Below are 17,499 nucleotides of genomic sequence, written 5' to 3' on the forward strand. Positions count from 1 at the left end.
TTTAAAAAAGGAATACCCGGGGAGCGGGGGGCAGGGGGAAAACAATTTCAAAAAAAAAAAAAAAAAAAAAAATCAAAAACCAAACCAAACCAAACATCAAACAAATATGCCAAACACAAGAGTATCTTCCACTCATATACATGGTTAGTTGACACTGTGGTGATGAATAAATTAAGAAAAAAAAAAGCAAGCTGGAGATGTAGCTCAGTTAGTACAGTGTTTGTGCACACCAAGAAAGACCTGGGCTTGATCCCCAGCAATGCATATACTGCGCATGGTGGCACACACCTGTAATCCTAGCACTTAGGAGGTGGAGGTAGTCAAGATCATCCTTGGCTACTTAGTGAGTCTGAGGCCAGCTTGACCTTGAATTGAGATTCAGTCTCTTTTGTTCTTTTGAGATAGGGTCTCCCAGTAGCCCTACCTGGCCTAGAACTCACTAATGTGGACCAGGCTGGCGTTAGTCTCACAGAGATCAGTGCCTGTTTCTGCCTCCAGAGTGCTAGGATTAAAGGCATGTAGCAAGATGCCTGGCTCTGAGACTCAATCTTAAAAGCAGCAAACAAGCAAGATCTCTATAGGTGTACACAGAATATGTTCTTCTGTGTTTTTGGTAGTTTTTCCTCTTTTATGGTAGATTGGTATTCCACTATGAGAACATGTCACAATTTCCTTCTCCACTTGCTTGCTGGGGGACATTTGGGTTGTTTCTGGATTGGAATGATAATGAATAAAGCTGCTATGAACATTTGTCTATATAAGTCTTTTTGTGGACGAGTGTTTTCTTATCTCTTAGGTAAATACATATGCGAGTGTAGAATTGCTAGGTCATATGGTAAGTATATATTTAACTTTGTAAGAAACAGCCAAACTGTTTTTCAAAGTAGTTATACCGTTTTACATTTACATTGGCAATGAATGAGCCTTCCTGTTGCCAACACTTGGTATTCTGTACCCACAGTATACACTCTGTATGATTCCACTTCCCCTCAGTTCTACAATGGTCAGCACTGACCAAAAGTGATAGAAATTGATTGGTAGTGGCCTGTCTGGGGTAGGGGTGCACTTGTCTGCAGAAGGTCAGGAGAATGTTGGTCTTGATTAGAGTGATTACTCAGGGAGAGACCTCAAAATTCACAGAATTGTATGCCAAAGGTGAGTTCATTTTATTTTGTGAAAACTATACCCAAGTAAGATGGACTTAAAATGATTTCTGAACCAATTTAATAATAATTGAATCCTGAGTTAATAGAGAGACCCAATCACTCTCTTATCTTCTTAATCAATGGGTTCTGGAAGTGAGACACATCCTTGCGAATGCCTATTCATTTCTAGGTGAGGCTGAGGGATTCTCTAATGTGGAAAGGTCGGGACTGTACCAGATGATGTCTGAGGGTCCTTGGAGCTCCAGTGCCCTAATCCTACAGATTGAGAGGCTGGTCAGTCCAGGATCCTGCTACTCAGTTCAGATTTTAACTCTTCTTTGTCCTTGGTCCTCTCCTAGGCTAATCAGCTCACTGCTCTGCCTGACAACTCTGCCATCCCAGTGATCTTCACACTGATGGCTCCTACCTGCCTTCTCCAGTGTCCTCACAGGGGGTCTGCTTCTGAGCAGTGCTCCTTCAGGAGGCTTTCTTGCTCCTAGTAAGTGGGTTAGGAATGAACTCAGGAGAGAGAAGGGCACTTATGCATGAGGGCTTTTATGGATTTTTTTGCTGTTTGAGCAGTTGTTTACAATTTAAAGTGGATCCACTGTTTTTGGTTCTGAAAGATCAAAAAGGCAGAATGCATTAAGTGCTTAGTTCACTGTTTATGACCACGTAGCTGCTGAAGCTCCTATGTTAGCTCAGAGCTCTCTGCTCTGATTTGAACTTCTCCCCAGTACCCAGGTAGAATGTCCATGGCACTGTGTCTATGAAGCAAATGGAAGCAATGGAGGCCACGATGCAGCAAGTGAGATATTATGGATGGTCTGGAAGGCAGAGCCCTGAGTCAGGTTCCCTTGTGTACCCCAAATTCTGCCAGTGCTACCATCACTTAGTGCGTTGTAGGGGCTTCTCACATCAATCCTAAAAAAACGCACAGGGTAGCTAAGGGGCCCAGAGTCACCCTGAGCCACAATGGCTCTAAGGTGGGGTCAAGATGAAAAAGGGAGGCCAGTGCTCTTCACTCCACACCTGGGCGTCCAAGCTCCCCGCCCACTCAGTTGTCCACGGGGTAAAACACAAATGTAGTACTAGTGGCTTACATTTATCACTCTTCACATCTCATGTAATCCTTATGACAGCCCCAGCAGCATATTATCTCATTATTTTTCAGACAAGGAAACTGAGCGTGAAACACCAGATGGGCATCCCAACTTCAAAACGCATAGAATCTAGATTTGACAGAATCAGGAATCTGGCATGAAATCCAGCACACAAGTGATCCTATCAGCAGTTTGGGTTTTCCAGGGGGTTGTATGGAATTAATGATTAATTCTTGGCCTTTCACAGAATTTTTCTCCAAAGTGGTTGTACTTAGGGTCATTGCATCACCTTGTGGTCATGCTAGGAACTGCACCTCCCCAAAGTCCCAGATCCCTGGCTTACACTCTCTGAAAGTTGGGTTAGTCTATCTGAAATCACAGAGGGAAAAATCTGCCCTCACAAAGTGGGGTGGATGGCTGGCAGAGGCAGAAGAGCATTCAGGAACTCCTTCACATTCTCACTGCTGTGACTGGGGGATGGATGTGCCATGTGGAAAGAGTCCCTCTCTCTGCTCTCAGTTTCCTTCTGCAATTTCAGCACGCTCTCCCTCCTGACCAAGTAACATCAGCTCTAGTGTTGCCTCTGTTCCCTCTATGCCATTCTCCTCTGTGAGCTGAGGGAAGAGTGGATCTATGACTTACTTTGCCTCAAGAGTTTCCTCTTTATGATTTCAGCTAAGCTCAAATATCTATTTCTGCCACATTATAAGCAACACAACCTTGGGCAAGGATATACCAAAGATCTGGGGTATGACTAAATAAATGCTGCATTCAAAAGCTTCTAGAAAACTTAACAAAACATGCAAATATAGTGATTATCAAAAAATAATTCTTCCTCTCTACTCCGTAAGAGATAAGGCCTGCTGAAGCAAAGCACCTCACACTTCTTTACATAAGTGAATCTCCACAAGAGGTGCTGTTTGGGGGAAGAGGTCAGAGAGATCAGGCAGCTTCCATAGCCCCGAGCCACACCTACATACAGGGAATGCTGCTTCCCCCTTCCTCCTACACGTCTGTTAAAACATTTCCATGTTCCAGTGCATAGGATCACATTTAACAACTTCATGGCTGTCCTGAGAGAGGCTTTCTTGGGTCTCAGAGTAGGAGAGTTGAGGCTGGAATGTAGATCATTTCATTTCTGGTCAGGGCACCTTAATTTACCATATATCACAGTATCTCTTCATAAGATGGATCAGGTGCTTCCAAACATCTTGAATGATATTCCACAGTAGGAAGTATGTTTTGCATAGTACACACTGACATGTAAGTACACAGCTGAAACAAAAACCCTTTGAAGCCAGTGCTTCCTCTGTGTGCAGGGCACTCTCTCCTGTCCACTAATTAGACTGCTGCTCATCACTCATTAGTGGATCAAGACTTCCAGTTTGGGAGAATCTGATTTAGAGAGTTCTCAATCTCAACTGGACATATGACGATTGTGATTGATCATGAATTCAAATGGATCTATGAATCTAAGAGGATAGGAAGATGAGAGGAGCTTAGAAAGTTCCACCAACAAGAACAGATTGAACATGCCAGCACATTCATTCTCTTTTCAGCTTTATCACTTTATTTGATATTCAGTCATCAGTTCTCATCTCCATTGATTGTCTGGAGATTTTTGAACAGAGACACAGGTTACCAAAGTATAGTGCTTGCTCAGTGAACCATCTTTTTCCTCATTGTTTTTTCTAGACAAACACACACAGATATGGTTGTGCTGGATAGCTTTAGTGTCAACTTGACACACCTGGGTTGAGGGAGCCTCAGTTGGGGAATTGCCTCTATTGGACTGGCCTGTGGCCATGTCTGAGGGGCATCTTCTTGATGAGTGATGTGGCAGGGCCCAGCCCACTGTGGGTGGTGCCACCTCTGGGCAGGTGGGCCTATGATGCATAGAAAGCAGGTTGAGCAGGGGCCAGGGGAGCAAGCCTGTAAGCAGCGTTCCTCCATGGCCTGTGCTCCAGCTCCTGCCTCCAGGTTCCTACCGTGAGTTCCTACCTTGGGCTCCCTGATGAACTGTGACCCAGGATATATAAACTAAATAAACCCTTTCCTCCCCAAGTTGGTAGTGGTCAGAGTGTTTTGTTGCAGCAATGAAGAACAAACTAGGACAATGGTACATTCCTTATTCCTTTGGCCCAGACAAAATATTTTGTTGAGCCTGGGCTCAATGCACATAATCTGGAGTCCTCATCTCCTTCGTGGCAAATTTCCCAATTCCTTTGGGTGCCTGAGGCTCATGCTTCCTGCAGCCCACTCCATGGATACTGCTTGTGAATGTTGATGGTGTATTTTAGGGTCATTACCTTGATGCTACAATGGCCCTTCGTACCACCCCTTTCTTGGGAGCCATTCTGCCCAGCTCAAGTTGTGAGGGGTTGTGAAAGGGAAAGCTGCATCATAAATATCCAAATCAATTCCTGAGAGACCTTTTGAGACACAATTTAAAGTGATAAAATAACTGTAGTACAGCATTTGTGTCTTATTACATTTGAAGACAGCATTTGTCACCCAAAACTATTTTAGCCTCTTCAAACATCAACCTCTGCCTGCCCAGCTCTCAACACTTGAACGAAGCAGCTTTTCCCTGCTCTCTGGAAGTTGGGCATTTTGCCTGATGGTGCACTAAATAAATAGGAAAACTAATAGCAACTGTCTTGTTTTCTTATTTTTACTATTCAAAATAATTCTAAGTCCAAAATGTCAAGGTAATAAAAAAAACTAGTGGCTATCAGCACACCCATCACTGCAGTAAAGGCCGAGTATGGAGGAAGAGGTCATAAAGAAAGAAGAAGAAACATGGTTTGAACCTCTCCATTCATTTCTGCCACCCAGCATTTTATGGAGGAGGCCTGTGTCCTTCAAATAAGTGTTATTTCTGTGTGTTCATGTATGGGCACAAGGAGGCACCCTTGGGGGTTTTTCCTCAGGTACAGTCCACTTTTTTTTGGAAATAGAGTCTCTCATTGTCCTAGAGCTCACCAGGTACATTAAGCTGACCGGTCCTTAAGCCCCAGTGATGCCTGCCTCTACCTTCTCAGCATTGGGATTACTAGTGTGTGCCACTGTGTCTGGCTTTTTTATATGGGTGGTCCAAACCAGACTCAGAATCTTCGTGCTTATAAGACAAACACTTTACCAACAAAGTTATCTCCTCAGCCAGTGTCATATTATTATTATCATTATTTTTTAAATCTTTGTGTATGCTTGTGTGTATACGTGTATGTATTGTATGCATGTATGTATGATGTGTGTTTGTGTGTGAATATGGGTACATGTGCATCATGGTGTGTGCGTGGAGGCCAGAGGACACCTTGGGTGTTAGTCCTGGCCTTTTATCTTGGTTGAAGCAGGTCTCTTCTTTACCGTTGTGCATACCACAGTAGCTGGCCTGTGAGAGTCTGGAGCTCCTCCTGTCTCTACCACCCATCTTGCTATAGAAGAGCTGGAATTACAGATGTACACCACTGCTTCACATGGGTTCTAAGAATCTAAACTCTGGTCCACATGCTTCTACAGCAAGCAGATTAGCCCCTGAGCTATCTCCCCACATCCCCAATATCATTTTGTAATGAAGCTTTTTCTTTTCCTTTGGTGACTCAACTGTTAATGTAGCTGAATTCTGTAGGCTGTCCCTCTGAACCTGACCAATACAGCCTAAGTATAAAGCCAGAGCATGACTTTTGGCTCAACAAAAACATTATAAACCTATGTGTGACAGGTGTTCAACAATGCACCTTGAAAGCACTGGAGGATCCCTGTACTATGTATGTCGCCACAGCATCTAGGCACACAGATGGCAGTCAGGACTGCAGACAACTTTGAAGTGGCAACCTGAAGCAGTAGAGATCAATTCAGATCCACACTGCTTTCCCATCTGTTGGTATCCATGAGTACAAGTGCTGGCTCTCCCTGGTGGTTAGTGAGTCCCAGTGTCTCCTGGAGGGGCCCCTGCATGATAGACTCATGTGAACCAGCAACTCTTCAGGAAGGATAGGATGTTGCACAAAAAGTTCTCTTCTCTTCTCTGGGTAAAGATGGCCCTATTCCCACAGGCACACCAGAGAAAATGCCTTGTACTGCTCACTGTTGGACATGCTGTATGATAGATACTAAGGGAGGTGGGAGGGAAGACACTGGACGAAGGCCAACTTTTGTTTTCCTCTCCAAAACCACTCAGAGGAAGAAACAAAGTTGCATTGCATCCTTAAGGCCTCAATTTGGAGTTCTGTTTCTGAAGTTATTAATAATGATGACATCCATATACAATAAAAATATATAAAATAATAGTTTCATATTTTCACAATTTTCAAAACAATGCCAAAATATTTTCTAGATTTAGTGTCACTACTGCTGTATTCTATGAAATAAAAATGCTTCTATAAAACTGAGAGGGTCAGTGAGAATGGCTCAGTGGACAGATCACTACTGCCAAACCTGACCACTAGAGTAATCCCCAGAACCCACACTGTGTAAGGAGCGCATCAACTCCCGCAGGCTGCCTCCTGACCGCTACATGTGCACTGTGGTGCATGCTCTCTGTCTCTCTGTTTCTCTGTCTCGGTCTCTGTCTCAGTCTCTGTCTCTCTGTCTCTCTGTCTCTCTCTCTCTCTCACATACACACACACACACACACACACACACACACACACACAATAAATTAGTATTTAAAAAAATCTGGAGAGTGAGGATAATAGATTAAATGTTCCTGAAGAGAAAGACTATAGGTTTGGATGGTGATTCTAGCAGAGCCCAACAGGAACCAGTTAACACACAATGCCCCAGATCCTCAATCCCCATATAATACCATACAGCGCTGCTGTGAGGACTAACCTGGCATATAATCAAATAATCTATTTAACCTCGTATTAGCTCTCCTTCTTATTTTTGTTTAATAAACATATTTTTTGGTCCAGAATAGATATACATGTTTATATGTCAACTTTCATATATATATATATCATATCTAGTATAAAGATGAGATGCAAAATAGTCTTCTCCCCAAACACTTTAGGGCTGATTAAAGCAGAGAAAAGACATTACCTGTATTTTGAAAATGAAAAAAATTAAGTTTCACAAAAAGAGTGAGCTAGTGGTTTACCATAGGAAGCCCAAGTCCAATTTTCCAACTTCCAAATATGGGTAAGCTGTTTTGACCAAATACAGAGGCTGGAGCAAGTGTACTGGATAGGACATGAAACATGGAGAGTTTAGCTCTTTTTATCTTTGATCAGGACAATTTAGAGAGTCAAAGACCATTAGAGTGGGCACTCTCTGCTTATCCCTGTGAGTATGGACATGGCATGCAGAGCGGCAACCCACCTTTCTCTTCCTGGGAATGGGCTCATCGAAGAGCAGGTTGCTGGCCTCGGCCTCATCAATGCCATCGTCTGGTGGTGCAGGGCTGCGGAAGGGCTTGAAGCTGTCAGCGGACAGTGGTGGAGATGGTGTGGATGGATTGGACTGGTCACTGGGGGCGCTCCAGCTCCAATAACCGCTGCTGCTGCTGCTGGAAGGCGCACCCTCCTTCCAGGACCCACTGAGCCCCTCTGCAACACAGGGGACGGTAAATGCAGGCCTCTGGGGGCCCCAGTTCTGTCCTCATCCCCTGCTGCACTGTTTCAGTATCTTGTGGTAGCTGTAAGCAGATGTTCTCACCCACCCCGTCACAGGTATTCCAACCACACTGTATTTGGATTGTCTGGGCTCTGTGTGTATTCTATTGTGTGGCACTCGTTTCTTGAGACTAATGGAGATTATATGAAAACAAAGTTCATGAACTGTGGGGGCCTCTAGGTCTGCTGACTGCAGTGTTTCTCAGTGACACATTACCTGTCATATCTTCCCAAATTATCTGGTCACAGAGTCTCTCCCAACAGTTCCACCTTTTAAAAAACACCATTACTTATGATTATGGTTCTTAGGATACACGTCTAAGAAGTTAATTTAATATTTAAGACTCTACAGGTAATAGTAATTTCTAGATAGGCATTTAAAGCCATTTTCCAAGATGCTTATTAAATAGCAGGGTCTTACACTCTGTTCTTACACCCTCTTACACTTAATTTCTAAAGTTAGCATATAAAATAATGGGTTTAATTATGCCATTTTCATATATATGCATGTCATTCATATTTAGTTCTAATTCATCCCTCCCTCCCTCTCTCTCCTCTCTCCAAATAGTCCCCCCTTCTACTTTCACATCACATATTAGTTCCCCCCTGTGTCTTATAAAGTTCATCTGCTGTCTCAAACACTGCTACATTTGTAAGGGTTATGCCCACTTGACAAGTGAGGACACTGTGGCATAGGACGTTCAGTAGCCTGTCCCGTGAGTAGTAAGTGCCCTGGCTGGCCTGGGGTGAGGTCCTGGTCTGCCAGTGGCCCTCAGTTCTCTAGGGCATGTGGACCCTATGCTGTATCTCTATTTTCTATGGCCAAGCTAGATCACATCAGAATTCACTGCCGATAACTATGGAAAGACTGGCACTTAACTTACTTGTGGGAAAAGTCTGATGCAGAGAGAGTTCTGTTTGGTAAAATGTCTGGGGGGGGGGCTTTTAATGACTGCACATTTGCTTTATCTTTCAAGAAGCCCAATCGTAATTAGCATGAATACAAATTCTACCTTCTTTCTAGATAATTTCTCTTCCGTGTTTATGTGCATTGTGAATATATTAAAACTCTAATTATGAGGGGAAAAATCCCAAAATGCCTCATTAAAAAAATACTATTAATGCCTGTGTAATTAGTAATGAAGCAAAAATAAATTATAGATTAGCATTCGTGGAGAAGTTTAACAGTCCTTACCTGATTACAGATTTCCAGCATATTTCTCAACTATGTTAAGCAAAAGGTTTAGTTAAAGGCTCCAAGAAGTTTTAAATTGAAGAATTTCCCATTTCATGATGGCAAGGTTCTGTCTGAATCAAATGGTTATTTATACAAGCATGTACCTTGCTATCATCACCAAGCTAAACTAGCATGTCTTCCCTACAGGTTGATGGATGCTGGATACTTAGACGCTTGGATGCTCCTGGCAGACTGCAGGACCTTGTGTAATGAGAGCTTTCAGTATGGCAGGCCTTCAGGGAGCCTCCTGGAAGACCCCTGGTGACATCACCTGGTGGGAAAACCTGCCTCACAGTAGGCCCAGGAGGCTTCTTAACACACCCTGCCATAGACTTTCACAATAAAATCAAGTTCATGGTGCTAGATGTGCCATCACATTATACATGAGGAACTGAATTGATTTTGTGAACTATTTGAGCTTACAGTGTGTTACATCACTTCCTGTCAATGTCAACAGTGAGTCTGTAGGCCGGTTAGTGAGTATTTCCTTCAGGAACACTATTTAATCATAGGGACTAAGTGGTAAAGAAATGAACTTTTCAGAAACAAGTCAGGATGGATTCATTGTATTTCTTTTTTTTTTAATTTTTAAATTTTTTAATTTTATGTGTATGCATGTATTGCCTGCATGTAGGTAAGTGCACCCATGTCGTGCCATGCCCACAGAGAACAGAAGAGGCTGTCAGATGCCCTGGAATTGGAGTTACAGACAGTTGTTAGCTGCCATGTGGGTGCTGGGATTCGAAGCCGGGTCTTCTGCAAGAACAGCCAATGTTCTTAATTGCTGAGCCATCTCTCCAACCCTGGATTCACTGTATTTCTTAGGGGGCTGCGTCTCCTTATCTTGAGCAATTATTTGCCAATGATGCAGATGGGCCCACGTGGGCCCTCACCCTCTTTGCAAAGCTACCTCCTAAAAGAATGATCCTTCTTAGGCACAGAAAAGGACCACAATAATTTTAAAAAACTCACTGATATACCAAAATTTTGGAGAACTTGTATTCCTAAAATATTAATGACTTTATTATTATAAATTGCTTCTCTTATTGCAGACCAAATGAGAGCAATCAACTTGAGTAACTAAGTAGTTATTTTTTAAACCATAAATGAATGCTGAATTACTACTCTATTGCTGTGCTAACAAAAGTTTGCATTGGAGAACCAAAAGGTTTATTTTAATTCCAATCTTTAAATAGAAATGTTAACTTAAAAAAAGAAGCCTATGGTAAAAATAATGATTAATTAAAAAATCCTTTTTTTCTCTAAGGATTCAAACTTATTCCTAGAATATTTTGGGAGTGCCCCAGCTTTGCCTCCAGCAGTGGTGCTTAGCTGAGAAAGACAAATCTGGATACCCACTTGCCAAGGGGTCCCCAGAGGGCCAGGCCTGAACAAGAGTGGTGCCCCTGACCTGCTTGAGTGCTATGCAAAGAGGGGCATCAACCCAGCTGGTGGTGAAGCACATGGCCGGACACTTGACATGAAACTGGTTCATGACCCTGCTTTGAATTTCCAGTAGCCTACTCACTCTTATCCACTTATAACAGGCTTGGAGCAGGTTTGGACAAGGACTTGCTGAATGTTTCACCAGTTTATTTGACTATGCCATGCTTACAACCAAACTGTGCAGGAACCACAGCTCAGTTCCATCGACTGCTGGTTTGGGAGACATGTCAATTGCTGGACAGTCTCATTCAGTGGACTCACATCCTGGTAAGCTAAAATTGGGGTCCCTCCCAGGGGTGTTCTCTGTGAATGCTCCTGCCAAACCTTTCTGGGACCTTTTTTATGCATATCCCAATACTTTGAATGCCAAACCCTTTGAAGTATTAGGTGTCTCTCCTTGAAGCATCCTTTTCCCTTGGATTTCATAAAACTTCACTTCTTCTGTTTCCTCCTAGCTCACTGGTCACCTTTAGGCTCTTCCAGGCTGTTTTCCCTCTACCCATCCCTTACATGATGGCAAGCTAGCCCCACAGCTTCCTCGTCAGCCCTCTTCTCTTTGCACTCTACTCCTACATGCCTCTCTGCAGGGATCTCACCTGCCCTCACAGATTCCAATTCTGTGCTATCAGCATAGGTCTCTTCTTGGCTTTGATTAAAGCTCCATGAGATGCTGCTCTGTGAGTGATCCTAGGTCCTGTCAACTAACCATGTTTCCAACGTGACCTGTCACCTTCTTCAACAGTCCTACCTGCAGCTCCATACATTTACTAAAAACTCTATTCTCTACCTGTCTTTGGCTGAAGCTGGGGCTTTACCATGACTCACCCTCTCCTTTGTCCTATCTCCAAAATCTGTTGATTTTGCCTTCTTCACCTACAAGTTAGGTCCTCTTCTGCCTAAGGTGGCTACTGAGGTTTAGGCCACCATGTGTGTGTATACATATGTATATATACATATATGCAAACACATGCATGTATATGAACGTGTATTCATTACCTGCACACATGTATACATTATACAAATGTGTGAATGTGCATATGTATTATGCATGTGTTCATGCAGTATGTGTATACATGCATGCATACAGTCAGCAATCCTAATCCCAACATTATTCTGTCTGGATCGCTCACTTTAACAGCTCTTTCATAGTCTCAGAATAAAATGCAGACTCCATACGTGACCTGTAATGGTAAAACTCTGGTTTCATCCATGCACCTTCATTTCCCACTGCCTGCTTTCCTGATTTACCATACTGATTAAATGAAGCAATAGCATATCATGATTAGGAGGAAGGCAGATCTGGAATCGGAAAGATAGGAACTAGAATCTTAGTTTTACCATTTACAAGTCAATTAACTCACATGTGTCTCAGTTTATTAATCTGTAAAATAATGATAATAATACCTTATAGAGTTGTTCAAAGAATACAAGGTGTCTTGCAAGTGAGTTTACTATGAGCATCCCCTGTCTCTGCCTTCTGAGGCTAGACTTTCAGGTGGGCTGTCACCCCCAGCCCACATTTACATGGGTTTCTGGGAATCTGAACTCAGGTTCTCCTGCTTGTATGGCAAACACTTTAACCACTGAGTCATCTCCCCAGTCTTTGAGTTTTGTTTTAGGTTTTCTTTTCTGCATCCTACTACAGATAAAGTAAGCAGAAGATCTGGAGGATGGTCAGGGCTCCATAAATGCTAGCTATTAATGTGGCTATGATTGAGAGTCTTTTTCCCAAAGAGGCTGTGTATTCTCAGGGAATGTGGACACTATTTTCCACTGATGTACTAAAATCTTCTAGGTGAACCAAATACATACTGAATTCATGATTGGACTAAATAATTCCATTTGATTATGAAGTGTGAGATAATGCTTTTAAAACACTGGGTCTTTAGTGAGTGCTTTGATCCCGATCAAAAAGAAATTATGCTGGGGAAAGTAAGTTCATTAGACCAATCTCCATTTACCTGGGGAAGAAGGAACCTATTACTGTGTCCTGGGAAGACAGAAAACAAATGATGGAACTCAGTAAATGAGAGCTGCTGGACGGATGAACGGATGGGCAAGAATGGTGGGAGAGGTGAAGGAACCTGATGGGCCAGGGTCTCCGTATCCTCTCATGTCCCCTGCTTTAAGGAATGACATTTCTTAGAGAGACCCTGCTCTTAGTGCCAATGGGAACCTTCCCAAAGCTCATATCCTAGGCTTACCATTCGGTCTCACAGGAGGGCTTCGGACCAAAGGGCTGGTTGACAAACTGGTCAGTACCATTGCTGCAGTTACCTTGTCCATGTCCAGTTCCTCTGACGATTTCCTGTAAAACAGGAAGGAGTGCTGTTATCTGTGCTCATTTTCCATCCAGTGAGCAAGTAAGGCACCACAGATTGCCACGTGTGCTTTTCTAACTTACCCCCAGGAACATCCAATGTTCTGCTGCTAGTTGCTTTATAGATGAGGAAGCTGAAGTTCAAGAGGTTAAATGACCCTGTCAAAGTCACACGTGCCAGGAAGAAAATGGTTCCTTCACTCACCGTTCAATCTAACAACCACTGGCTGAGTGTGCTGATGGGCTGAGCAGACACTGTCCAGGCCTCAGTGACTTGCAGAGAACAGTAGACAAATAAACCAAAAGGAACAAAAGAGTTTCTGATAATGAAAGTACCATTAAGGGCAACAGCAGTGGACCTGACAGTGACTGTACTTCAGGAAGCCAGGAAATGTCCCTGAGGAGGTGACCTCTGAGGTGATGTGTGACAGTGAGAAGGAACTGGTCCTGTGGGTGGAGAGTAGTATACCCCTGCAGCAGTGGCAGTCTGGGGGATGTGAGAAGAGTGCTGGGGGCAGTGGAGAGCTCCTCATACTGGGTCCTAAGCCCATAGAATATGTTTCGTTTTTATTCTAAGTGGAATGGGGAGTCACTGGAAAACTTTCAGCAAGTCCAGTGACATAATTTGATCAGTACTTACAAAATAATGCCTAAGCTGGAATACAGAGAATCGATTTTAGGAAGGTATAGCAAAAAGAGGAAGACTGTGAGAGGATTGACAGGAGTGCAGAGATAAAGTGGCGCTTGGGACCAGGGTGGGGACAGTAGTGATGACTTAATGGGATGAGGTAGGGAGACAGGATGGTTAGATCTGGACAGCTTCACTACCCAATTGAATACTTAGAAGGGTTTCTACTGAGTTGAGAGAGGCTGGAAAAGAAAAGCAATCGCAGGTGTTGAAATCTGAGATTTCTTTTAATTTTTCCCTCCTTTTCCATTTTTTTTGTGTGTCTGCATGTGTGTGTACACACAAGTATGGGTGCACATGTAGAATAGGTGCTCATGGAGGCCCTGGGTTGATGCTGGGAATCACTGCTCTTCTACCTTATTCACTGAGGCAGGGTCTTGCCAGCCGGTTTACTATGAGCATCCCCTGTCTCTGCCTTCTGAGGCTAGACTTTCAGGTGGGCTGCCACCCCCAGCCCACATTTACACGGGTTTCTGGGAATCTGAACTCAGGTTCTCCTGCTTGTATGGCAAACACTTTAATCACTGAGTTATCTCCCCAGCCTTTGAGTTTTGTTTTAGGTTTTCTTTTCCGCATCCTACTAAAGGAAGAACATGGCATGGAAATAGTTACAGTAATCACTGAGTGAGACAAAGAGGTTGATCTGGTTTATTAATTTTAGTCAAATGACCCTGAACAAAGGTCTACCAAATACTCATCATGGTGACTAGAGTCCTCTTGTTTAAGCTTATTTCAAAAGAGAAGTTTGAAACTGAGAGGCAAAAATTTATGTAGTACATTGACATCAAATAAATGGTACCACCTCCCGAGAGATGAACATTTTCCAATTAGAGAATAGTTGGGGAAGCACAACAGAGGATTAATAAGCCATAGCCACAAATGAATTGTCACTTTGACAAATGCGGTGTTCCCTCACAGGTGTGCTGTATAATTCGTAATAGTAATGAACTCTAGATCTAGAGACTTCTTGGCACTGCTTTACAACTGAGTGGAAAAAAGAAATACTTCCATTGGAGAAAAGTCAAATGCTTCTTTACTTGCAGCGGCTGCTTGTGATGGTTAATCTTGACTCTCAACTTTATGGGGTTCAGAATCACCATGGAAACAAACCTCTGAGCATGTCTGTGAAGGATTTATTAGGTTAGGTTAATTGAGGTACGAAGACCCACCTTAAATATGGGCTGTACCACTCCATGGTCTAGGGGCTGGACTTAATACAAAGGAGATAGCTAGCTGAGCATAACCACTTATCATTCTCTGCTTCTCCACTGTCGGTGCAATGTGCCCGATTGCCTTGTGCTTGTGTCATGACTTCTCTGCAGGGATGGATTGGGCCCTCAAAGTGCGAATCAAAACAAACCCTTCCTGTCTTGAGCTGCTTTTGTCAGGTATTTTGTTACAGCAGCAAGACAAGTAACCAATACACTGTTCAATTAATTTCATCGTAAGTTACAGAAAATATTAGTTTGACTTCCTGATGTCCACCATAATACTAATTATTCAGGAAAACATACTATGTTTCATATTAAATTATTCATACTAAATTATTCAGGAAAGCTTATTCTTTCAATCCAAGGTACTGAAAGATGGAAACCTTAAAATCTTCTTGTATAATTCTTGTCAAAGTACTTTATGCTCTTTCTCCTCAAACTGTTCCATCAAAAGGGAAATTACTTATTTCAGTAACTGGCAATTAAAAACCATTTCTGTAAAGCAAGCATGAGTGGAGACAATGGAATTCCCTCCATGGAAGTTTTCAAGACAATGTCATACACTGGGAGGTAGGAAACCTTGCTCACTAAGTTGGCATGCCAGTCAAGCTTTTACAGTTTTCACAGTTCACAAGATCCCATACTTGGGAGAAAGGGTGAAGCCAGTTTCCTACAGAAATGGAGCCGATTGGAGCAGCACTATGGACAGAGGACAAAGCACTTCACTACTCGAGAGTGTGGTGCCGGCTCAGTTTCCCCATGATCACAGTCACGCTCACAGAGGGAAGGAATATGTTGGGGGTCTTGCAGGAGAAAGGAGTTCCTGAAGGTCCAGGTCACACTGGGTGGCATGCCTGGACAAGCACTTCCATCTCCTTTTCAAGGCTGAGTTACAGGAGCTTCTTTTTGCAAATGCCAGTTTTCCCTTTATGATGGTTAATCTTCCTTCTCAAATTGACTGGATTTAAAACTCTTTGTGAAACACACCTCTGGGCATGTCTGTGAGTGTTTTCAGAAAGGATTAACTAAGAAGGGAATGCATCCTGAACATAGGCAACACCAGCCCAGAGACTAGGGCCCTAGACTGAATCACAAGGAGAAAATCAGCTGAGTGCTCATTCATCTCTTTGCTTCCTGATGGTGGATACATGTGACCAATCCCCTCACACAACTTTCCCACAGTGATAGACCATTCCTTTCAACTGTGAGCCAAAATAAAGTTGCTTGTGTCAAGTACTTGATCACAGCAGTGAGAAAAGTAGCTAATACGTTGTTATTAACCAAAACTTTAAAAACCAGGATATGAAGAGTGAGAACTTTGTACATGAGAATAGTGTGGTTTTGTAGTAAGAAGACATCCTCATCTTCTCCAGACTTCTAAAGGCCTTCCGAGACATTCTCCAATATCTCAGTTTCAAAGACCTTCTATCTTTCCTCAGTTCACCTTGCAGCCTTTCTAGATTTAAAAATGTGTTTACACATAAAGTGAACTTTTTGTTTTAGAGGTCTAGCTGATAATTCAAAAACTGGTTTAACATGCTCTGGTTGAAGGACATAGAGAAATCAAATTGGATCTGCATTGGAAGCTTCCAGTGCTTTATAATGCTGGAGGTGCTATGCAGGTTGTTAGGGGAGAATTGTCATCAAGAGTCTTAACTTAGCTGCGGACTCTGTATACAGCACTACTGCCCAGCCAGGCCAGATGTGCCCATTGATGCAATATGGGAAGGTCTTTTTAAAAAAATATTTTATTATTTTTATTTTATGTGTATGAGTGTACTGCCTGCATGTAGGTAAGTGCACCCATGTCGTGCAATGCCCGTGGAGGACAGAAGAGGCTATCAGATCCCCTGGAACTGGAGTTATGGACAGTTGTTAGCTGCTGTGTGGGTGCTGGGATTTGAACCCGGGTTTTCTGCAAGAACGACTAGTGTTCTTAACTGCTGAACCATCTCTCCAGCCCCATGGGAAGGTCTTATGGGGGGTAAGCAACCATTTTCTTTTAAGAAATATTTATTGTTTTTATTTTTATGTGTATGAGTGTACTGCCTGCATGTATGTCATGCACCCATGTAGTACCCTTGAAGGTCAGAAATGGGCACTGGATTCCATGGAACTGGAGTTACAGATGGTTGTTAGGCACCAGGAGAGTGCTGGGAGCCAAACCTGGGTCCTCTGCAAGAACATTCAGTACTCTTAACTGCTGAGCCATCTCTCCAGCCCCACAACCACTTTTTGATCGAAATTGAGGTTTGCCCCACAAGAGCGGAACTCACATGTGGTACTGTAAACCTGGTCAAAAGCTTGTGGGTGGGGAGGTCATGACTCCTAGGAGGGAAGCTTCAGCTATAGTTTTGATAGACATGATGTGCCTTCTAAATAATTATGTTCATGCCCATAGATTAGTTCTGCTGTCAGTTTGGTCAAAGAAGCTCTCTGAAGTGGGCAGCAATAACTGCAGAGACTTATAACTGGTGAAAGTGCTCAGATAAGTGACTGGTGGACACCCAGCCACAAATGGCACATCTATATCACCCCTTTCAAGGTTCAAGGAACACTGTGGGAGAGGATGGGAAGAATGTAAGAGCTGGAGGGTAGGAGTTTGGAGTGCTGTCTTCTGGGCATATGGTTCTGGCACTATTGAACTCAACAGCAGCTGTGATTACCAACACAAGACCTGCACAAGACTGGGCCCACAGATGTGCTGTCATGGAAAGAAGAGCGGCTCACG

At 43.1% G+C, this 17,499-nt stretch overlaps 1 protein-coding gene across 1 annotated transcript in view; it reads right to left on the reverse strand.

Annotated features, from left to right (window-relative positions):
• The window catches only part of Znf704 (zinc finger protein 704), a 225,821-nt gene that overhangs the window by 53,588 nt on the left and 154,734 nt on the right, over nt 1-17,499 (reverse strand). The window contains exons 3-4 of the mRNA XM_008826084.2: nt 12,754-12,857; nt 7,574-7,800 (exon numbers count right to left, since the gene is read on the reverse strand). Coding sequence (XP_008824306.2) covers nt 7,574-7,800; nt 12,754-12,857 — 331 coding nt within the window. The remainder of the gene's footprint in view (nt 1-7,573; nt 7,801-12,753; nt 12,858-17,499) is intronic.

This window comes from Nannospalax galili, unplaced genomic scaffold (genome assembly GCF_000622305.1).
Source record: "Nannospalax galili isolate Female #2095 unplaced genomic scaffold, S.galili_v1.0 scaffold829, whole genome shotgun sequence".
Classification (NCBI taxonomy): domain Eukaryota; kingdom Metazoa; phylum Chordata; class Mammalia; order Rodentia; family Spalacidae; genus Nannospalax; species Nannospalax galili.